General features: G+C 37.9%; 1 protein-coding gene across 1 annotated transcript; it reads left to right on the top strand.

Moving 5' to 3' along the window:
* The first annotated feature begins 337 nt into the window (after nt 1-337).
* CHORDC1 (cysteine and histidine rich domain containing 1) lies at nt 338-16630 on the top strand. The gene is made up of 11 exons (XM_021545014.3): nt 338-540; nt 3906-3955; nt 5946-6002; nt 6499-6659; nt 7239-7339; nt 8260-8318; nt 9331-9401; nt 9688-9793; nt 10883-11002; nt 11595-11657; nt 12183-16630. Exons 1-11 carry the CDS (start codon nt 477-479, stop codon nt 12324-12326), a joined length of 996 nt encoding a protein of 331 aa, XP_021400689.2. The 5' UTR covers nt 338-476; the 3' UTR covers nt 12327-16630.
* Nucleotides 16631-23592: the final 6962 nt, after the last annotated feature.

Below are 23592 nucleotides of genomic sequence, written 5' to 3'. Positions count from 1 at the left end.
GCCAAGCGAACTTTCAGACAGCTAAGAGAACGTGGTTTTCATAGCAGGCTTCCCACACTGGCATCTCTGCTTGAACGCAGATGAGACAGCCAGCCCATACATACTCACTAGCATTTATTTTAAATAAAACTCATAGGCAAGGAAAGGGGGGAAAAAAAAAAAAAAAAAAAAAAAAAAAAAAAAAGGGCGAGAAATCCTGCGGAGACCGAGGGCTCCCGCCCGGCCGCGGCGCGGCTGCCGGCCCCGCGCCCGGCCGGCCCGCGGCCCCGCAGCGGCGCCTGCGCGGCCGCCCGCCCGCCGCCGGCCCCCGAAGCTTCGTGAAGGTTCCGGCAGGCTCCGGCCGGCGCTTTCCGCCGCGGGAGCGGCCCCGCCCCCGGGCTGCTGCCGGCTTCCTTCCTTCCTTCCTTCCCTCTCCCTTCCGCCGCGTCTCGCCGGGCTCGGCTCTCCCGGGCGGCGCGGCAGGCGGTGCTGCGGCCATGTCGCTGCTGTGCTACAACCGGGGCTGTGGGCAGCGCTTCGACCCCGAGAACAACACGGAGGGTGAGAGCGGCGGAGGGGCCGGGGCGGGGGGCGCGGGGAGCCCGGCCCGGCCCGCGGGGGCTCCTGGCCCGGGACACGCGTGTGCGGCCGGGGCCGGCCCGGCGCTGTCTGCCGCGCTTGTGCGTGCCAGAGGTTCTCCAGGCCCTCTGCTGAGGGCCTCTGAGTGCGGCATTCATCGCAGTTACCAGCGGCGGCCTTTTGGGTTTTAGTCTGATTAGTTGGTTGGTTTGGTTTTTTTTTGTTTTGTTTTGTTTTTTTTTTTTTTTGTTATTTTTTTGTGTGTGTGTGTTTGTTTTTTTTTTTTTTTTTGTTTTTTTTTTTTTGTGTGTGGACTTGCAGCAGTGATTAAATGTGTCTGGATTGCACACATGTGCTTTCTCTTCCAAGTGCCCTGAGCGCTTGCAGTACTGCTGTGTGTGCTGGGAATGCTGGTGAAGCGTATTAAAAGCTCTGTCATTTGGGGTTTTATCATTCCGCAGAGCTGCAGAAAGGTGAACTGAGTTTTCAGAAGGCTTGCCCCCACCTGGTTCATGAAGTAACTCTGTTGGTTGAATTTCTAGAATGCTCTCTCTGTTAATTTAATTTTTAGTGACCCCTAGGGCTAGAAGTAGGCTAACATGTTCTAGCTTGTTCATTTTCTGAGGTTTAGGACCGTGGTAATAAGGAGTGTTTATTTTTCTCAGCTACGTGTTTTTGCATAGAGAGGGGCAACATATTGTGTAAACTTCCTAATGTTTCTAACAGCAGAAGCGGGCATAGTTGTGGAATGCTTACATTTAGTGATCTCTTCCACCACCATCTCTGACACCCCTTTGCCCCAAAAAGTAAAGCCTATAAGGGTATTTATTGTTTTATAAAAATATCCTAGTAGGACTTCTTGACCTTTACTCCTTATAAATAACACTTCTTTGTGGTTTGTGATTAAGCTGTAGTAAACTAGGTCAGGTTGGCATGGCCATATGCTAGCTCTGTGGTGTTTGGGTTGGGGAAAAAAACTTCATGACATGAAATTTGTTTCAGTAAGTGGCTGGAACATGTAGTGGAATCACTGTGTCCGAGACTAAGCATTTCGGAAGGTAAATGTAATTATTCACAGATGGCTACAAAGACCAAGGTTTTGCATATGGGTGACCCCTACAAATTTCTACTTTGACATCTAATGAAAGGACTGTTAAAGTGCTTTAAGGATGCAGCAGTAAGGTGATAATAGTGTGTGCACAGTAGGTTCAGTTTGGCTGTGAAATTGACATCAAAAAAGCTCCAAAGAAACAAAAATCTGAAAAATTGTGGTACTTGTGTCTCCAAAAATTGCCTGAGGGTTAGAGAAAATGGCTTTGAAATACTTAGGTTTTCCTGGTAAAGGAAAGATACTAACAGCAGTGGGGAGGTGACTAGTTTTGTTTTGTTTTGTTTTTTAATGAAAATGTAGAATAGCAACCAAAGGCTGCAGCAATCTGATATCATACAAATCCAAACTAGAATATGCTTTTATCTGCTTGTACCCTAATTTTCCAGTTTTCCCTACCTAGTGTGAGAAGAGGTCCTTTGTGTCAGGTAAGAGCTGTTGGACTCAGCATGAGCACAGGCGAGATGGTGTTTTACTGTCCTCTAGCAGGCACAGTGGTCGGACTGCTCAGATCCCGCTGGCTCTGCTGAGACACTGCAGAGTCCTTGTCCTGGCATCTTCTCTCCTGGAGCACACAGGGCCCTCAGGAGGCAGCAGCCAAGTGTGCTGTCATTTGCTCCATCTGGTACCTACTTCAGAGTAGGCTCTAGGGATTGAGGAAAAAGGATTGCACTTGGCCAGATGGATGACCAGGCACTTGTCTCTGTCTACCTTGAGCTGGAGCATAGCCACCCCGAGACAGTTGATTTTGTGATAGTTCTGGTCTCTAAAACAGTTGCTGTTATTAACAGCATCTCTCTAGTGAAGAATGGTTGTGAAGAATTAGAAATATTCATTTAAGTCTTCTGACTCAGAAATAATTTTTGCTACAAAACAGAGTTTATTCTCATGATGCTTCTAGTGGCATACTTTCATACTTTTGGAAAAGAATAACCTCTGCTTTTATTTTTATTTTATTCAACTGTGAAGTCCTGGTCTCCTTCCAAAATAACTACCTTTTTCCTTTTTAAATTTTCCTGTGAGGTTTACCAGCATTAGCTTTTCATCCTGAAACTGAAGGAATTGATAAAGGTTTATGGATATATTTGTAAGTCTTGCTGAAGGTCTGATGTCCCAAAATATGTGCATTTTGATTAAAGGTGGGAACTGATGTCTCAGACTGTATTAGTGCTTTAGACTAGGCACTGAATATAAAATTGAAGAAAATTATACAAAATTATGTTAATTTTTAAATCTACATATTTATAAAAAAAAAGATAAAAACAACCAAGTTTGGGTTGGATTTTTGCCTATTAAATATCTGTAGGCAGATTGCTAATAAAGTTATTTATCACTCTTTTTTTTTTTTTTTGCTTCTTATTATATGCATTGTTACTGTTTGTCATTTTAAATTTTAAGTGATTCTGATTTTGCTTTAAAGGTTCAAATGTAGTGTTTAGAATCAAGTCAGTAAAATACTATCCATGCAGTAAATGGCAGTGAGAAGTTATATAATCAAAGCAGTTTTATTACATGTGAAAGAATACAAGTAAAAGAGAGCAGCTTTGTAATGTTGATAAACATCTGTAAATACAAACACTTTGATTAATGGAGGCTGTGGTCCAGTGTAGTGTTTGTACAGAATGTATTAGTAATAAATAGTATTGACACATCAAAATTGTGTGGAAGACTAACCTTTGGGTTCACATCCTTAGGTGGCTTAGGATACTACAAACATTGAAAAAAGAACAAGGTAATTGTGGTTCAAATCATAAACTCATTATTTGCATCAAGAGACTTTTTTAACAGAATGCTTCTCAATAGAAAGCTCTGATCAGGTTCAAATAGATGTATTTGAAGTGTTAAATCAATGTTTTCTGTTGGTCAGGTAGCCATAGGGTCACTTTCTAACTTCTGCAAAATTACCAGTCAGGCCTGGTTACTGATAAAGGCCAGAGTGATCCATAGAAAGTTTACTTTCTCCGTGTGGAAGCAGTAGTTTGTCTTAGACACCTGCATTCTAGTTTGTGTTGTATTATACATAAGAAGAAAGAAGACCTGATTATTTCTGTTTAATATATGCACTCAGAGAGCATTTTTTGTGGAATCTGGATTTTTCTGAGTAATGATGTGCATTCGGGGAAGTGGGGTAGCTCATGGCATACATAAATTACAGATGTGGCATTTTCTCTGGGTGTGTAATCATATGAATAAAGATTCTTGGTATGCTTCAATAGTAATAATAATGATTGTCTTCTAGGTTCATGCACATACCATCCTGGTGTGCCTGTTTTTCATGATGCTCTCAAAGTAAGTATGCAACTGTCCTTTTAAATACTATCATTTTGGTTTCTCATCTTTTTAATTCCCAATTTTTCAATATGGAGAAACTGATGTTCAGACTATCCTGAGCAGCCCCATGAAATTAGAAAAGCACGGTTACTCATTCCTGAAAAAGAAATTAAAAACTCCACTCATATGGTCTAAATGCCATGCAAGTCTAGATTACTTGTTTCCTGTTGATTAACTGACTTTAAGTCTCTCAGCAGTTTAATTAGGTCCTCTAAATAGGACTGTGGAGCCATTGAGAGTTTTCATACTCTTTAAATTAATTAACCTGCTTGAAATTCAGAGCAGCTGCTTGTGGTCTAACGTGGCCAGGGCACTAATGTGTATGTGACATTCGTCTGGTGTAAATAACAGCAGTTCATTTAATCAGCCAAATGAGGTTGAGTTGGGACTGGTCACCCATGCCTTTTATGCAGCTGTCCAAGACTCTTGGGCTCCATCTTCAGTGAAGAATTAAATATACTTGTGATGGGTCTCCAGTGCTTAGGCCAACTGCACAGCCCATCCTTGGTTTTGTGCTAAACTGTTTTCCTTCTTCAGGATCTACTGGATGCATACAATGTGCTTACAGGGAATCATCTCAGACACAACTGCTGAAACAGTAGTGGAAATCATTATAATAATTTGTGTGTAGTCAGAAATCTGGTGTCCAAAAATGGAGCCTGGCACTATATTAATACTGGTGTAGCCTAATTGACTTTTCTTAGAACACTAAACTGCTGTTTAGCTGAGCTTTGAGGGGAGTGAGTGTTGTTTATTTTTCTTGGTACTTAGGAACTGCTTCTACTGGAAGTTCATTTCATCCCAACAATGTGGTGTGTTTTGGCCTTGTGAAAGCTTCTGCATTTGTTCTGGGCAGTGTGTTTGCTGTGAGCTGTTGCTTATAATGCAGTACTGACTCTAGAACCATCCATTGTGTGCCACTGGCAAATTGGGACAAATACTCTTGGGTCAAACACTGTACAGTTGATTAGACAATGGTAAATTTTTGTGTACAAAATTATAGCTGTACTCAGAGCACAGTACAAAAATCTACATAACTACAAAGAGAAATTATACAGTTAGCTCAAAAACTTAGTTTTACTCCCTCTTTCTCTTACATACTCACTGTTTATAAACAAGTACCACTTTCCCCCTTCTCCTTATCCTAATTAAAATTTTATCATAATTGCAAATGAGCAGTTTTCTTCGTGCTACGAGTTTAGATAACCTAGGTGGGCAGGATGAACCTTTGTCTCCTCAGCTGTTGAAATAGTTAATGTTTTGAGGGTATTTTAGAACGTCCTACATAAACCGATTGTGTTGCACCACTTAGGCTTTCAGAGTGGTGGTGCATTAGTCAGACTGTTGCCTCTTTGAGAGAGAACTGTTGTTCTTTGAGTTCTAAGGTAGATTATTCACAGTAGCAAGGCAATTTGCTCTAAAATTTAATTTCTGGTTTATATAATAAAAAGTGCTCTTAATTGATGTAGTTGGATAGCTGTGCAATGCATATATCCAGCTCTGTTGGTGGGAAATAAGCAATTGAAAGATTTGAGTCGTGCTCAAGAAATGAAAAAAAAATCCCTATCATTTTTGGAAGAGGGCCTGTGCATTGAGCCACAGGTGAGCTTGGTCTCAGGTGTAGTATTTGTTTGTTTTGCTTATGTATTATTTTATGAGATGAAGTAACATTTCTGTTTTCTGTTGTACAGAGTTGGCAACTAACTTTTCATGGAAGTATTGCCTCAAATTTCTGAACTTTCTGATTAAGGCAGCATCAGCAAACTAGAAGAATTCTCTGGCTTTTAAAATTGCAGATGATGATATTGTCCACAGTAGGGAAGAAAACAGTTGCTAATTTTGATGTGCCATGTCTTTTAAAGAAATATAACAAATATTGTGCTTTTTTTAATCTGTTGTCAAGTTTGGTAGTCATGCCTATGTTGTTTCTCTTCCAAAATGTTTATAGGGTTGGTCATGTTGTAAGAGGAGAACAACAGACTTTTCTGACTTCTTAAGCATTGTGGTATGTACTCATGATTATTTACGATTTCTATACTTGTCAAGTGACTGTGATTAATATTAAATGGTGTATGTGCTTACATGTTTTAAATTTGCCTACTTCTCTTAAAACCGTCTTAATTGTTATATACTCTATTTTTCTTCATATAATGCTCAAGGCTTCATGTAATGAAGTCAAGGCTCATTTTCAAGCTTTGTTAAAATTATCAAAATAGATTTTGACAGAACTGCTTGCTAATAAAGAAGGATGGTCAACATGTATTACTGTTTTGCTTGACTACAGAAAGTATGCATTTTTCTTTTAACTTACGTCCAAAATGAGAATATTTTCCTCTTTAGGCATAGGTTTTTCCTTTCAGCCAGTGTTTATAGTGGAATAAAGGAAAAGATGGAGCTGAAGAAATGAGTCAAGAAGACTTGTTGCAGTTTTTGTTAATTTTTAATGCATATAAACTACACTGCATTTATATATAAATAAAAATATATGCTTTCCATAATAGGGCTGTACAAAGGGTCTCCATAACAGTGAGAAACCTCCTGAGCCTGTTAAACCAAAAGTCAAAACTACCTCTGAACGAAAGGAGCTAGCTGAACTGAAACCCAAATTTCAAGAACACATAATTCAGGCACCAAAACCATTGGAAACAATTAAGAGACCAAGGTACGGTATATGAAACTTTAGGTTTTCCAAATTTGTAGTCAGTTGGCCAAGTTAAAGCTTGCTTGGTTTTTCAGTGTTGTACATTTCATGTAGTGTAGAAATTCTGAAATTAAGACCTTAGAAGACCATGGTTTTGGTAGAAGTGATGTTGTTATCTTGAGCTTCAGAACATGAATAAATAATTCTGGTTGTGACAAAGAAGTACTGGATATTTCAGCACTTAGATCCACAAGAAGCAAAAATTGAAGTCTATAACCTCATAGCTTAAAATGCCACTAGAAGCTGTGTTAAATGTTTTAAATAGTAAAAAAATTAATTTTGGGGTGCTTGTATTTAGATTCCTTAGAATCTCTGATTTATTTTTGTTTTTGTAGAATATTTAGGATTTCCAATTGAAAGCCAAGACTGCCTTCCAAGTTTTTTTCATAAACAGTACAGATTGACATTTACAAATGTAATTTGTTTGTTAAAGTGAGGTTTGAAAGGAAGAGCCTTGTAGGAAGATTAAAAGTTACTGCTTTGTCTTCTATAAATTCTTTCTTATTAAATGAGTTGACACTAATACATGGGTTTTTTTAGCCCAGATGAGCCAATGACAAATTTGCAGCTGAAAGTGTCAGCTTCCTTGAAACAAGCTCTTGATAAACTGAAACTGTCATCAGAAAATGAAGGGAGAAAAGGTAAGGAGACAGGGAAATTAAGTAGGTATGTGATACTGAGTGTCGCACAAATAAATGAAATGCAGATCTTGTCATTTCTGAAGTGATAGTTTCCTATAATTATGTTCTTTTTCTTAATAATCTGGGAAATACCTTCCAGTCCAGGAATGATGATTGCAGTCCAAATGTGGATAACATGGAGACTTGCTTGTCAGGAGCAGTTCATTGTCCTTAGCATTATTTGAACTGTGTCTTTTGTAAGATTTCATGGATAGAATGGACATAATGGGAACATCCATTTCTGAATGTGACTGATGGAGTTACCAAAAAATAAACTTTACTCCCTATTGTTGCAGAGACAGTATCATATAAAGCCTTCATAAATTGGTGAAATTCCTCAGAACACTAGCTGGTTCTCCCTTCTCTGTTTTTCTTCTTTCTTCCCATATTTAATTTGGAATTTGCTTCCAGAACTACACTCCTCCTTAAGAAACTTTATCATTTCAACCTACGCTTGTGGCTATTTTATGCTCTTTTGTTCTTGTGCCAAGCTAATTTAGCTCTTCTTTCTGTATGGTATCCAAATTATTTCCTTGTATGTATTTATAGACAACAGTTGAAGCCTTTTACATTCTTAGTTTTATAAAACTGAACAAGATGAATGATTGTTCACTTCCCCTGTGATTGTAATGATCCTCTCATCTTTTTTATTTGCCTCACTTAAAATGTGTAAAGATAGTATAGAATTTGATGCATAGGTAATACAGCTTTTCAAATATTTCTCTGTACCTCTCTGGCAGATTTCACTGTCAGGCAGAAAATAGAAGCTTGAAGAGGAAGGTTTTTCTAATCTACTCAGCTCAGTTTGCTCCTTAATAAAAGCTAAGTGTTCAGTCAATTATACAATTCATTTGCTATTTTCTATAATAATCTGTTTACAGAGGAAGATGGTGATGAAATCAAGATTGGGACAGCGTGTAAAAATTCAGGCTGTTCAAAAGTAAGTGGTTCAGTTGTACTCTAAATGCAGCTGCTCAGCTATAAAGTGAGCATTTTGGTTTTTTCTGTGCTAGAAGTTAATTTGGAAAAGGCACAAAGTCCATTGGGTTTAACAAATGCACATTTGATAACATGCTTTATTATGGACAAATGCAAGTTGTTCACAGAAATTTGAAGATTATTTTTTTCCTAAACCTGTCATGAATTTCTAATTAAGCTTGTCAGATCCATAGTACTGAGGTTTTTCAACTTAGCATATTAAATAAAATATAATATTGGTGAGAGGTGGCTTACTTGATAACACTTAAGTTGCTCTTGATAATGTGTATAGATCAGAAGCATCTACAGATCTTAGCAATTAATGCTTCCTGTAAGAAGAATTAAAAAGTCAGTGTTGTAACACTTCTAGCACCAAAATTAGTCATTATATTACATAGTCATTTAAAGTAAAAGTAACACTGACAGGCTTGTTTTGTGCAAAATGGGACAGTAAAATTTAAATAGCTATTTTATCTGGCAGATTTTGCATTATCTACCGAAGCTGTGGTGGGAGGAGAACTTTTGGCAGTCTTTGTGTTGGGAAGAACTGATCTGATATTCTGTGGCTAATTTGTATATTGTTTATTTTACTTTCTGTAGAGAATTGATGTGTTTTATAAATGACAAATTTAATTTATTTTCAAGTTCTTGTTTTCTCTGAATGCTCAGAGTATTTTAAAGACAGAAATATCTGAGGATCTGCAGTGACCTTTTTGAGCATAGATGATGTCACCATTCATGTGTGCCATTGAACTAATATAAAGACAGCTTCTCAGCAATGCCAGAACTTTCTGTGAAGGAAGGTTGAACAGTTACTGGGGAAAGCTAGGACAAGCCATTAGATCTAGATTATTTACCCAGGAGCTTTGTCATACTTTGGTCATTATTTCTGGCTTTTGTCATGTTACGTTTTATTTTTTTCCTTGCTCCAAATCCTGTAACAGTAATTCAATTTAAATGCTTTGTCCCACCAGACATACGAAGGACCACACAGCACAGAGGAAGTATGTATATACCATTCTGGTGTACCTATATTCCATGAAGGGTTAGTATTCAGCTAACTTCCATTTTTGTACCTGTGTTCTGTGAAGGGTTAGTATTCAGTTAACTTCAGTTTTTTTTATCTAGTCGTTTGTGTCTTCCTGCTTTCTTGTGTGTTCCTGCTAGATGAAGCCTTGATTTATTCTCTATTCCCTCTTCTGCCAAAAAATGGCAATGCTTGAAGGGGGTATACGGAAGTAACAGTAATATTACATAAAGGAAATATCTTAAATGGTCACAGTAAATAGTGTCCTAAATATTGTTTGTTAATTACTTTGCAAACTTTCAAGGATGAAGTACTGGAGCTGCTGTAAAAGAAAAACTTCTGACTTCAATACATTTTTAGCTCAAGAAGGCTGCACAAGAGGAGCACATGTATGGACTAAAAAGGATGCAGTAAGTAATGTTAAGATTGTGTTCTGTAACTGGCCATTCTGAATTTGGAATACTGAAATGTGGTTTGTAGCTTGATTGAGATATTACTGTAGCTGAGCCATTACAGATCACTACATCTGACATAATGTGGAGGATACATAATGTGCACAGCAGGAAAACTGAGAAATGGAGGGTGAAGTAGTCTGTGGTACAGGTATACTTGATTCTTTAAGAATATTATAGAATATAATAATGGACCAAAACATTTGAAAAACATTATTTGGTCACATGATGGATACAGGTGAACACAAAGTTCTAGTTACGTATGTATGTCTGTTGCCGAGACAAAAAGGGTTTGACACTACAAACATCAGGAATGTTTAACAAAAGAAAATAAAGATATATTATAAAAAGTGTCATTTCATTACCTCATTCCAAAACAGTTACTTCACAAATCCTTTATGTCCTTTAAATCTTACAATTGCTGGTTGCTTTGAATATTTTATGTTTTTGTTCAAGAATTATTTGCAAGTGCAGAAAGTAGGGATTAAAAAAAAACTGAAGACATGAGTCCAAAGCAGAAGAGTGTAGAAAAAGAAAGTAGAGAACTTCCCCCATTTAAAGAAACCATGTGTATGTTAACTTTATGTGTATTGAGATAATGGGCTTCTGTCCAGCAAGGGTTTTTATTACTTGAGCTTTTTGTTTTTATTTCGAGGGTTTTTTCACAGTTTACTTTTTCTGCATCAGAGAACAGAGGGCAATACATTTTTTTTTTTGCAGGACTATGAAGCATTTTTGGATTCATGTCATCCTTTCTATTTGTTCAGTTCCTTTCTATAACCTGCTGGCTAACTGTAGTCTTGGAAAGGAAGTTGATCCACCAAGTAACATTTTTTGTTGTAGTTTGTTTGAGAGGGAGATACTGAAATACTTAGTAAAAAGAACTGCAAATGGAGTCTTTCAGTCTTCTGTGAAGATGAAATTTAGTCCTTTATTAGCTGTGCTAATTGGCTATTAAAAAAAGTCCTGGGCGTTTATGCTGTTAGTCTTGTAAAAAATATTCAAATGTAATTCCAAGTCTTTTTTTTCCTGTACCTTTTTCCACAGGGTACAAAAGTAGTTCCATGCAGGCATGATTGGCACCAGACTGGAGGAGAAGTGACTGTTTCTGTATATGCTAAAAACTCTGTCCCTGATCAGAGTTACGTAGAAGCTAATAGCACAATGGTGAGCCTCTACCTTAAGATCAGCAACTTCGACATAGGGAAATCTGCACAGCTTTATTTACAAGGCTGAGATAGCATAAGACTCTTTTTTGAGTAACTGCTTTTTCTTGGCATTTGTGTTTGTTCAAGTATGTATAGCTTTTTCCTCCCTTCTGTTTGGACATCTGCACTTTAATGTGTGGGGGTTTTTTAAAGCCGCAATAAAGTGTACCAAAAAAAAAAAAAAATCTTAAATTTGACTTCCATAAGTAAAACCCAAGCATGATGGGTTTGCATCACCATATGTATAAATAATTGTAGAGTCATGATTTAGTTGTATTTGACTTAATGTAATTTGATACCATTCTTTATTGTATGCTGTTTCACAGCTGCTAATAATAAACAGGTGTCAAAATGCCTCTGTGATTTCTTTATCTAAAATGATAAGCTGCCAGTGCAGATACTCACTTCTATTTCTGAGGGCCAATTTTATCACTTTGGTCATTGTAGGAGCCAAATTCTAAAATGGTATATTCTGTTTAAACATGCTTGAGGTGTCAGGTGTTTTATTAACATGATAAACTTGTCTTATTTTCTGTTGTTTTTCTGTTAAGGTAAATATCCATATTGTATTTGAAGGAGAAAAGGAGTTTCATCGTAGTGTGAAGTTATGGGGAGTAAGTATAAAAATATTTTTTTCTATTTAAAAAAAAACAAAAAAAAACAACCAAAAAAACCCCAGAAGGAAATCAAAACATAAGCCATTAGCTTCCTCTCTTCCAAAATGATTTGGTTTTCCTCACTACTTTGTTTTTTGAAAGAATTTTTGTTGTATGACATTGAGTAATTACATTTAAATCTGAATATAATGACCCAGGAGCATGACATAATGGGCACTGCTTTGTACAGGAGGTGGCCTTCCAAAGTCCTTTCTGATCCCAACACCATGGTAGTGGCATTGCAGAAAACCCTTGGTTAAGTACATTAGCCCATGTATGTTAGATATGCATAGGCATTTATGTCATATATTTATGTCATAAATATTCTGTAGCTTGGGAGTGGGCAGCAATCTTGTTTTCAAGATATTAGAGGGATCTTCACCTAAACATTACGGAAACTCAGTGGTGAGGTACTCCTTAACTTAATTCCCTAGTGTCTATCAGTCTGTTAAATTGAAGTGGGAAATACCTTTACTGTTTCAGGTGATTGATGTAAAGAGGAGTTACGTGAACATGACTGCTACGAAGATTGAGCTCACTATGAGAAAAGCAGAGCCCCTGCTATGGGCAAGTCTGGAGTTACCAGTATCCAACACACAACCTAAAAAGGAGAGTTCGGATCAATAACAATTCCAAGAGACAAGTTATTTCCCATGATGAAGTGGTGACTTGCTACTGTAATCAAATATTTAACTTTTATATGGGTTTCTTTTTTTTTTTAATGCTAGTTCATCTGTTTCCTTCTAGAAAGAAATTTGACGCACAGTAAATGGGGGCGTAAACTTGAAAGGGAGCTCTTGCTCCCCTGGGTATGTTTATGCTAGATGTAATGTCTCCATGGGAATTCAGAGTAAAACAGCTATTGCCCTTTGCTTGCAACCTTCCCTGCCATGCACTGACTATCCCAGTAGCTGTGCTCTCTGTTGACAGTGAGTGTCTTTGTTTTTCAGCCATTCTGTTTAGACTGGATGCATTTGGTAGCCTGTGTTAAATTCAACACTGTTATGAAGCATACAGTAATGCAGATACAAAAATGTGAGATTGAACTGATTAGCATGTAATTCTACATCTAGAGTAAAAGGTTACATTAACAGAAATAGGAAGTTGTACATTTGTAGACTTCCATGTTTTGAAACAGGTTTTTTTCAATTGCCCGTTGGCTATGGAGGAATGGAATGAACGGTGTTATTCCAAGGATTTCAGTACTTGTTGACTCCTGCTGTCTTTCATGTATCAAAGCAGATCAGGTTAAAATTTTAAAAAAGGTGGCAAGAAGGGATATTTTTTTACTTGTTTACATTTGCTATTTGAATAGTTAGATATAAGAGCAAATGGACAGTGAAATGGCTGTATAACAGCATTTCAGCTGTGAAGAGTATGCAAACAGGAAACTATTGTAAAATTACCAAAGTGCTGTATATATTTGGCAGCCTTTAGAATGTATAGTCTGTCCTATTTTACAACATCGAAGATACCAAGACTCAAAGTAGATGGATATGTGTAGTAGGAGAAACCAGGACACACTGTAGGTGTCTTGGTAAAACAATTTCCACATAAATGTGTGTATATCTTGACTCTGAGAACGGTCATCTAAGAACTGCAGTTATATACAGGACAAATCTTAGGAGAAACAACATGCTTTAAAATGTCTGTCTCAAATTGTAATTGTAGCTTTGAATCAAAATACTTTAAAAGAATACTGTACCTTCTGAGCAGACTGTAATTAGAAATCAAGATCATAGTTTTATTTTCAGTTTATCAGTAAAGGTGTGTAGCTGAAAACAGGATAGCTGTAAAAATTAGGTATTTTTTATTCAGGTAGCAACACACACAGTAACATTACTGTCTATTTCTGGTTGGAATAGTTCCTTAATTTTGGCTTTCAGCTGAAATAAAAATGTTTTCCTACTAAAGTAATAAAAAATGCACACCATTATTTATTGTGCCTAATCCTGTATATGTAAGCAAGAGGTCTTCTGGACTGTTAAAATGCATGGACGCTCATCTACCAGCTGTGGCAGACCTGGAGTAGTTTCAGGAGAAACACAGGGTGTAGTAAAGGCATTCTGAAGTGAAATACAGATTTATGAGAATCTTGCTGTTTTCCAATAGGTATGATTTGACTTAGACTTCTGTCTCTAACAGTACTTGAAGTCCTACTTCATGCTTAAAGTAGTAGGAAATACATTACCAAAGAAACAGTCCCTGAACACCAAGAAGGTAACACTGGTGATACAAATATATATATATAAAATTGTTTTGGTGCTTCTCCTAATTTCAAGATCATTTGTCCTCAATTAGTTTGAGCATATTTGTATGCTCCCTTGGGCCCTTGTAAAAAATTTCAGCTCTAAGTTCTGCCATATAGATTCTGTTAACCTCTAATAATGCCCTTTTTTTCCTCCTTTTTTAAACCTAAAAATGTCAGGTACTGCAAAGTGATAGGGTACAAGCTTATAAAATATGTGCCTGCCAGGTGGTCCTCTAAAAGTGGAACAGATGTTCTTTGATGTGTTCTGAACCAACAAGCGGAGTACTTATTAGTATGATAGTGAGAACATCAGTGGATGAAAAATTCTAGATAGCTGTAGCTACTAGCATACCATCTGTGTTTGTGTGTGCAGAACTCTGAACTTGGACAGCAAAATTAGTAGTGCTTAAATGCCAGGATAAAGTTCTTGTTTAACAAGCAAGTTCAAATGTGTCTATCCATATGGATATATAAATACCCTAATTATGTTAAAAAAAATGTGGAAAACATATTTTCTCTTAATTTGCATCCTCATGTGCAGTAGGTCTACATAATGTAAAACCTATTTTAAAGAACTACATGGAAAATGGAATTCCTTGAGAAAACAGAATTTGTTTTTAAATTGGTCATATTCTATGTTAGTGTACTAAACCCTAAATGGAGAGAAATGTGGATGAATGGGTCATCTGCTGTGAATGCTGTAGGCTTTGGGGTCTTGTAACTACTTGTTACACTCTTTCAAACTATGTTCTGCTGGTAGCTTAGTCACCTTGGCCATAAGTGGGAGAAAGCTCCTGTAAACACCATCTCCAATTTTGCTTCTGCTTTTTATTCATTCCTCCTGCTCTTCTCCTGTTGTTCATACTTTTAGCACAAAACTAAAGATACTTCAGGTGTTCTGTAATGACTCCCCCCATCAGTGGCAATACAACCACTTTTAAAACGTACCTGTTTAAAAAAGCAAGCAAACAAATCAAAGAACCCTTGAAAACCCCACTAGCTTTGGCCAGGCAAGAAGGTATATATAGATTGCACGATAACAGCATAGTTTTTGTGCCCTGGAATGCTTTTGAAAATAAAAGTGTAAACCTTCAGATGGCCTAGACTGCCATAAACTGTCTAACTGCAGCAATTCTTAGCAGTTTCCTATAACCATGTCTGCATCTATCCTGAAGCTGCGGGAGCTGTATCACTTAGTTAATTTGCATATTTTGAGCAGTTGCTCACAACAGGCTTCAGCACAACAAGGGTTGTTCCTGGTGTTTCATGCAGTGACATCCTGACGTGAATAGTGGTAGCAGACACTTCGATAGAATATTGGCTTAGCTGTAACTTTTATTAGCAAGTGTGGAGAGAAGGTAAGGCCAACTGTAGTGTACTAAACCTATCAAGATACTTCCCCAAAAGCAAGATTTGTCAAGTAAGCAAAGTGATATTTGATCACAGGCATTCTCCTGTCTAATAATATGATACTAAATTGCAAACCAGTATGAACAGGCATACTCGGTGTCAAATTAATCCTTTCTTCATGTTCTCAGATGTTGTGCTGTATTTGTCAAATTAAATTGATACAGTCTAACTATATTTTTATAAATAAGTATTTAAGAGCTGTAGTGTGTTTCAGTATGGGTTTATGTGTTGCACCTGTAGGCAAGCATGTTACATGGGTCAGAACTGACTGTCCAGGTGCATATACAAATTCACCTTCATGATCCCTTTATAATATGAACAATTGCATGGGTATACAAGTTTATGACAGAAATCATAATCTTTTCCTCCATATGTAAGCCAGTCTTCCCATCTTACATATTTTGTACCAAACATTACATCCCAGGTAAAAAGTGATAGGATGAAAGGAAATGGTGTTGAGTTGCGGCAGGGGAGGTTTGGATTGTTAGGAAAAACAATTTTCATGGAAGGTGTTATCAGGCATTAGAACAAGCTGCCCAGAGAAGCAGTGTACTCACCATGCCTGAAGGTGTTGAAAAAAACATGGGTATGGCACTTAAGAATATGGTTTAATGGTGAACGTGGTGGTGCTACCTTGGTAGTTAATGATTCTAGAGGTTTTTCCAATCGTAACAATTCTATGATTTTGTATCTGTAACAACATTTCTCGGAGGAATTGGAATTTATGTGAAATGTTAATATGCTGCTAAGCACAGGGCAGATCAGCTACTCTGACTCTTAGGTGCTGATACAACTTGACAAAAAAAATCTTCCATTTGATGGTATTCTGGATTGTGTACATTATCAAGTCACCATTTCAGTAGTTTAGGAATCAGTTTTACTAGGAATTTCGCCTTGGAAAAAAAAATATACCTATTCTACATAATGATACATTTTTGGCTTGCATTCTTTAAACATGGCATGAGTATTGATTAAATACTATATCTGTTAATGATAATGGTCTTTCCCAATTTGCTACTAAATTTTTTTACTTTTGTTCAGGAAGGAGATCCATTTAAAGTAATGAATGTGTCTGGAACACTGTTTAAGGGTGGTAATAATTTTGCCATTATAAGAGTTTTGAATTACAGTTGAAGAGGAGATGTCTTTTCGCATGGCTGTTTGATTCTGCACATACACAAGACTTACACGCAGAAATTAATCTCGTGTCTTCATGCTCTAGTTTTTTTCTAAATGTATCCAATAAAATTCTTATTACATGCTGGTTGCATTTGGGGTTTGTGTTTGAGTCCTTCTGTTATGGGTGAGAACTTCCTGTTTGCGGCATAGTTAATGAAGTAAAATGTAAGTGGGCATTTTCCACATGTGAGTCTGTTTAGGAGGGAAACTGCATTGCCAAGGGGTTTTTCCCCACCTGTAGTTCCTTTCTTTGCTTGTTGCTTTTTAAAGCCACAGCCCAGTCCAGATATGAGTTTTGCAGAAATCTGAATCTGGTTACTGAGATGGGGGCCTGTCTCATTCACAGAAGTAGTTCAGTCCAAGAATTTTGAGCTGTCACAAACTTAAAGGAAGTGGAATAATTCCAGGTACAGGGGCTGTTTCTAAAGTTGCTGAAGGTACTGTTAATTTGATTTTTTTTCTGGTTTCTTAGAAAAAGAAGATACTTTACAAAACCTCCGGCATTCACTCAGTGCAGAAAAGGATTCACCTCTTGAAGCTTGATATCTTCTATGGTAATAAATACTTAGGCTTTTCATGAAGTTTGGGTAGATGTTTTAACCAGAGGGTAACCAAGGTATTGTCACAGACATTACAAACTAATCCACAGTCAAATGAGTGTTTAAGGAAAAAAATGAAGCATCCTTTTGAATAAAATATTTTTTGTTATCTACTAGAAACAACTATTAGAATAATTAGTTATTTGTTAAATTTTAATGAAAGCTGCATTGCAATAAAATTCATTTAAAGCTACCTAGAGGCAGATCTTTTACCTTACAATGGTCTATGAAATATTTTTAGTCCAGAAACCTTGTTCTCTGAAATGTGATTTAAACCTATGATAAATATTGATACTGCAATATTATTGCTGAATTCCATGCTTGGGAGAAAACTAACCTAATATACTTCTAGCCTAATGTGCTTTTCCTAATTTGTTCATCCTTAATTGTAAATCAGGCTTGTGTATAACAAGGCAGAGTTGATGCAGTGTTCTTCTTTACCCCAAGGGACTTAATTTAGGATTATAAGGAATGCCTTCTAATCAGGTTATATCATTATGTACATAAACAACCGAAATTTTAAATGTTCTGCCTGTAGTGAAAGCAGTTAACATTTGGAGTGTCTACTCATGATCAAAATTTACAATAAAGAGGTAGTTTAGGTTCTTTAACTGCAGCTTTGTGAACTGAAAGCTTGTTGGCTCTTCTGTTACCAGAGTTTTACTTTACTGGATAACTTAAATGGGATGCTTGTGCTTTCCAAGAGCAATTAACAGCTGTAAAGAAGAGAAGGTTGGTAAAATGGTTGGAGGACACTGAAATGTAGTTGAAAAGAAGCTTTTAAGAAAAAGATTACTGCATGTTTGTTGTTGAAAAATAATTCAGAGAATACGTGCTAAGAATGATGCAAAGGAACAACTCCCAACAGCTAAACTTGACCGTGTTTTGTACTTTTCTCATGTGTTTAAGGATTTACCTGCTTGCTGTGTGAGCACAGTGGTATTGGTCAGTGCTTCTTTTGCTGTTACTTTTCCTCAACATCATTTTAATTTACAAAAGAGCCAATTAAATTAGTTGCATTTATAATTAAATAGTTGTATTGGCACAGATTGCCTGAAGTCTTGGGTATGGCTGGGACTTGTACAATGAAAAGTGGCCAAACTCAGTGTGGTTTAGTGGTAATAACCCAAATATTGAATGTGTAATTCCTAAGCTAAACCATGTATAATTTTAATGAGTTTTGTATTTCACAATCGTATTATATAATGCACGTATGTTTTACATTAAACTGTCCCATAAGGGTACTTCAGTAAGCATAACTATTCAGGAGTGTATCGCAACTTGCAGTGTTCCCTTTTCCTCCGTGCATTGCAGGTGTTCTTCACTGAAGTTTTAAATACAGTTTTGTGCTGACTGAGCAGTAGCTGTTAGAGAGCTGATAGATTTTGCCAGAGGTTCTCCATATTCTGGTAATTGTATTTTAATACAAAACAGAGTGTAATGCTGCCTGAGAGTTAAGTGCCAAGTCCTGCAGTCGCACTCTGAATCCTATACAAATATCTGGTCCTCAGGCAGGTTGTTTTTTATCATATTGCAGATGACAAGGATGATATTTGCCAAACTAAAATCCAGTCAGGCTGAATTAGGTGAGTAGGAGTGGTTTGAAAATACAGAAAGAAAAGCTTGGTTAATTTCATGCATTTCTGAGGTTTACCAAGACTGGACACTAAGTGTGCATATGACTATAGATAAATAGCGGTCCTTAATGATTTTTCTTGAAAAAACTTGAGACCTCCCCCACATTGCCCCCAGGTGCCAATCTCTCCTGACAGTCCAATGAACACAGGAGTCCCGTGGCTGGTAGCATGGTAGAAGCTTCATTCCAGCCCTGCAGGGTCCCAGAACCCAGGCTTGCTTTGTATGAATTTCTTTTAACCTGCCTGCAGCTTTGTTCTGGCTTGTTTATCTGTTAAAACTTTTCTCATGTCCAGGTGGCTGTTGTCTTACTTGGTTTTCCTTGTTTCTCATTCTGTAGTTGCTTGTTGTAGACATATTTTTATATAACTACTAAACCTAGAGCAGGTTTACTGTGCAGAGCAACATACTGCTGACTCTAGAGTGCTATGTCACAGAGGGATACATGCAGGGGCCCTGAAAATTGAGGCATAGGATGTGGTGTAGAGGACTACTCATATGGGATGATTGGAGAAGGGGCACTTCTGGATAACAGAGATCCCAGGAAGAGAAACAGCTCATAAATATTATAACTGTTTTTCCATTGAAAGGTTTGTACTATCACTTCTTTTTTTTTCTTTAATAATAGACACGAATCATTCTTCAATCACACAGTTAAGATTTCAAGCATACCAGCAATGAACCTGTCTTTTCTTACAAAGTGCATTTCTTTCTGCCTGTAGTAAGACTGGCAGGATGTTTGTGTGACTCCTGTACTGTGGCAGTGGACGACGCTATCACTGCTGTCAGTACCCACACTCCTGTAAGGGGAGTGCCAGGATAATATGTGTGCTGCAGACTGAAGAGAGCTTTAGCGCAGGCAGGTGGTGTCCAGGTATGCAGGCTTTGCTGGAGAGTATGGAATTATGGCTTGGGAGACAGCTGAGAAAACAAAAGCAATGCTTCAGTAGGAGGATGGTGGTTCCAGAAATATCTGAAGAGATGAGCGACCTCAGATCTAAATCTTTCAGTGCTCAGTGTTCACAACTGACCATGTTTCCTCTGCCTGAACTCCTGCTTCTTATGGGTTACGTAAGGGCACGTTGTCACAGCAGTTGCTGTGTTCAGCAACTGTGGCTTGGGTTTCCTTCTAAAAGTACAGCCAAGTTTGGAAGTAATGTGGATAGCAGCATGAGGAAAGGTCAATTGCACTGTCAGCAAGCTAGCAAAGCACATCTGGGGAAGGTGCCATGTAAACTTAGCAAGTCTATTCTTATCCGATACCGTGCTGTGAAATGCTTTTCTATTATTGCCTCTCCCGTTTTTTCCCTTAATGAAAGGTTGGAGCATGTTTGGAGTTTAATTGAACCAGGTCCAGCCCCTCCTGCATGAGATGCCTAACAAAGCATTCTTACTCCTCCTCCAAAATTCCTTGAGCTGCCTGAGCTGAAGATGTTTAAGCATGCAGCATCCTTCAGGAGAAGCACTGTTGATGCTGACAGGAGGATCCTTGACCTTATAGATTCCAACTGGCACAAGTCTCAGTGATGTAATGGGAACAATCTTTAACAAAGACTGCTTGCTAAATTCAGCTCCTGCTGCTTTCTATAAGGACACCTTATATGAGCAGGTGCTGTTCTTTGAGGAACAGAGCACTTTGGTTCTGCTCTGAATAGCAGAAGCAAGATTTCTGTATTTCATTTAATTAGTGTTATCTTCTCTGCTCTGCCATAGGGAAGTTCATGATGTTCATCATTCAGCTTTTTCAATAGCACTGTTAACTGTACACTGAAATCCTATGAATAAAACTAGGGGAATTTAGAGAGAAAGAAAACAGGTCATGCATGACCAATTTACATGCAGAAAGAGGTCCCCAAATGAGTCTGACAGAGTAGTCACCTGAAGATTCTAGCACATAGGGTTACAGATTTCTTTCCAAAGGCAAACCAAAGGTATTTCAACCGTAAGAGAATCTGAATCATAGGATCAAACAAAGGTTTGGGTTGAAAGGGACCTTTAAAGCTATCCAGTCCAATCCCATTGCCGTCTTCAGCTAGATCAGGTTATTCAGAACTTTCAACTTGAAAGTTTCCAGGGATGGCATGTCTAGCATCCATCTGGGCAACTTGTTCTAGTGTTTTCTCACTTGCATTGTAAAAATCCTACTAGTATCTCATCTAAATTGACCCTTCTCCAGTTTAAAACTATTAACCTATTGTACTAATGCAATGGGTCCTGCTAAAAATTTTGTCTCTAAGTTGAAACAAACTTCCAGGCACTGTCCCTTTGGAACTGATTTTCTAAAGAGGCAATTGACAACCTATATATCCAAGTGATACTTGCTCCATCCAAGTTTAATTTTGCCAGATTGTTTTGCAGCTCCAGTCTACTAAGCTGAAGGGTCGGTTTCTCCCATTTGTAGGATTCGCTAATTGTTTCAGGCGGGCTGAGTGAAGGAACTGGGCAAATGGAATTGGGGAAGGACACAGTAAGTGATCCAGTGTTATCCATTTGTAAAGAGAGTCTGAAACACTTCAAAATTATGGGAAGGCAGAGCTACACTTTGCATTGGGGGACACCAACAGAGGTTTGTTTGCTTATCTATACAACATAAGATTCTACTTATTGAGGAAGGAAAGGCAGTTGGAGCTCTGAGTAACTGATCCTTTCAATACCAAGAATAAGGGATTTTGTGAAATTTAGTTAGTATAAGCAATTTGTAAGTAGTTTGGTTTCCTTATTTATAAGGGTTTGGATATCACTCTCCCTCAGTAGAACTTTATAGACAGGAATGGAAATAGGTTTAATATATTTTGTGTATTTCTCAGGATGTAGCTGGTCATGATGAAACTCCCATTCACACAGTTATCAATTAAGTTGACAAGAACAAAATGATCAATGCCAGCTGTGCATTCTGCCTGCTGTGAGCTGTAATTTATTCTTACAGCTTCAAACTGCACAGGGAAGCAAGGAAAGATTGTATGTTATTTTGCAGCAGCAAGGTAATAGTACAGAACCTCAAAGGCTAGCTACCATTGAAAGTCTTATGTTTACTGGTGAAACATTTGTTCACTAGTTATACACTTCTGTAAATGAAGGAAGAAGAAAGTTCCATCAAATATTTCCTTACAATGTGGAAACTCCTTTTTTTCTTTATACTCTGATGATCCTACAGCAGCAACCACTGGCAGACCCAAAGTTGGCTGTTGCTCATATGGAAGAGGCACTAATGGCTTTTTTCCACCATCTAGATATCCTAACCTTCCCTTGGGGCACATTGATTACTGCCAGTTGTAGTAAATGTAAAGTTATGATGGAGCTGGAAGAACTCATGATTTGGAGAAAAGGGAAAAAAAACAGTGTAGTTATGTACCAGTCACATCATTGCAAGATATTCTTAAGCAGTAAGTTCAGCTACAGATGGGGAAATGAACTCATGAACAGTAAGTGTCCCCAGGAAGGTAAAAGGAATGAGAACAACAAAAAATGTATTTGCTGTTCATAGGATCATAGAATAGGTTTAGGTTGGAATGGACCCTGAACATCCTCTAGTTCCAACACGCCTTCCACTAGCCCAGGTTGCTCAGACCTCCATCCAACCTGGCCTTGAGCACTTCTAGGGATGGGGCATTCACGCCTTTGGGCATCCTGTCCCAGTGCCTCATCACCCCACAGTAAAGAATTTCTACTTCGACTCTAAACTCACCTTCTTCCAGTTTGAAACCATTCCCCTTGTTCTGTCACTACACATCCCTGTAAACAGTCAATTCCAGCCTTCTTTAGCTACTGGAAGGCTGTAAATAAGGTCTTCCCAGAGCATGCCCTTTCCTAGGCTGAGCAACCCTAGCTCAGTCTTGTCCTCATGAGAGATACTCGAGCCCTTTGATCACCTTCATGGCCTCCTCTGGACTTGCTCCAACAGGCCCACATGGCTGCTACATTGGGGTCTCAGGGCTAGAAGGAGCACTCCAGGTGAAGCCTTGCCAGAGCAGAGGGAATCACCTGTTCTGTGCCCCAGCATCAATTACTCCTGTTTCTTATGTGTGTGCTGGCAAGGTCAGTTTTGTACTCTATTTCTCAACAGAAGAGGTAAAGCATGGACTGTGGAAGTGTAATTTCCTCCTCATGTGCCTAAAGCTTGATCTGTGAAAAGGAACGGTAAATTATGAGAACAAAATCCACAAGCATACAATCCATCTTTCATGGAGGCGTATTGAAAGCATCTCTTCTTGGTGGCATATATCCTCCAGAACAACTTCCCACAAGTTATTTCTGGTAACCTTGTTTGAATTCAAGGCATCTGAGATGAGAACAAGAACTCTGTCCTGCTTTTCTAATTCTGGCCTCTTTAGGGCCACATCAGTTCTATTCCCCATAAAACAAAGAAGATTTTATTCCTACAACATGTTGCAATTTATGGTAGTGAGAAAAACTGTAGTATATTTTACATAAGAGATTAATATGGTTAATGTCAGTTTGCACAAGCTGGAATGTGATTCAGTAAAATTATAGCAATTTAATTCGTTTTAAAGCATATAGATGAGAATTACACCTAAAAGGCAAATGAAGCATCACTTTTTTTTTTTTCTTTTTATACAAACTAAACAGTTCTGTAAAACTGGCCTTCTCATACATTTCTATTCCTCTTTGAATGCAAAATCAGCTCCTGGTGGGAAATGGTCTTCAGGCCTTACTTGAAGACAAAATTATCTCAAGCTCCATGCTAATAGTAACTGCCCTTTAGATGAAAAAAATATTAAAGAGATTTCCTGGGAAAAATAGGAACAAAAGCTGCCATTGGTTTAGAACTAAGAAAGTGCCAAAAAGAGGAGAGAATAAC

The sequence above is a fragment of the Lonchura striata genome, chromosome 2, assembly GCF_046129695.1.
Source record: "Lonchura striata isolate bLonStr1 chromosome 2, bLonStr1.mat, whole genome shotgun sequence".
NCBI lineage: Eukaryota > Metazoa > Chordata > Aves > Passeriformes > Estrildidae > Lonchura > Lonchura striata.
The sequence above is the reverse complement of the archived record's forward strand: the minus strand, read 5'-3'. Positions and strand labels throughout refer to the sequence as shown.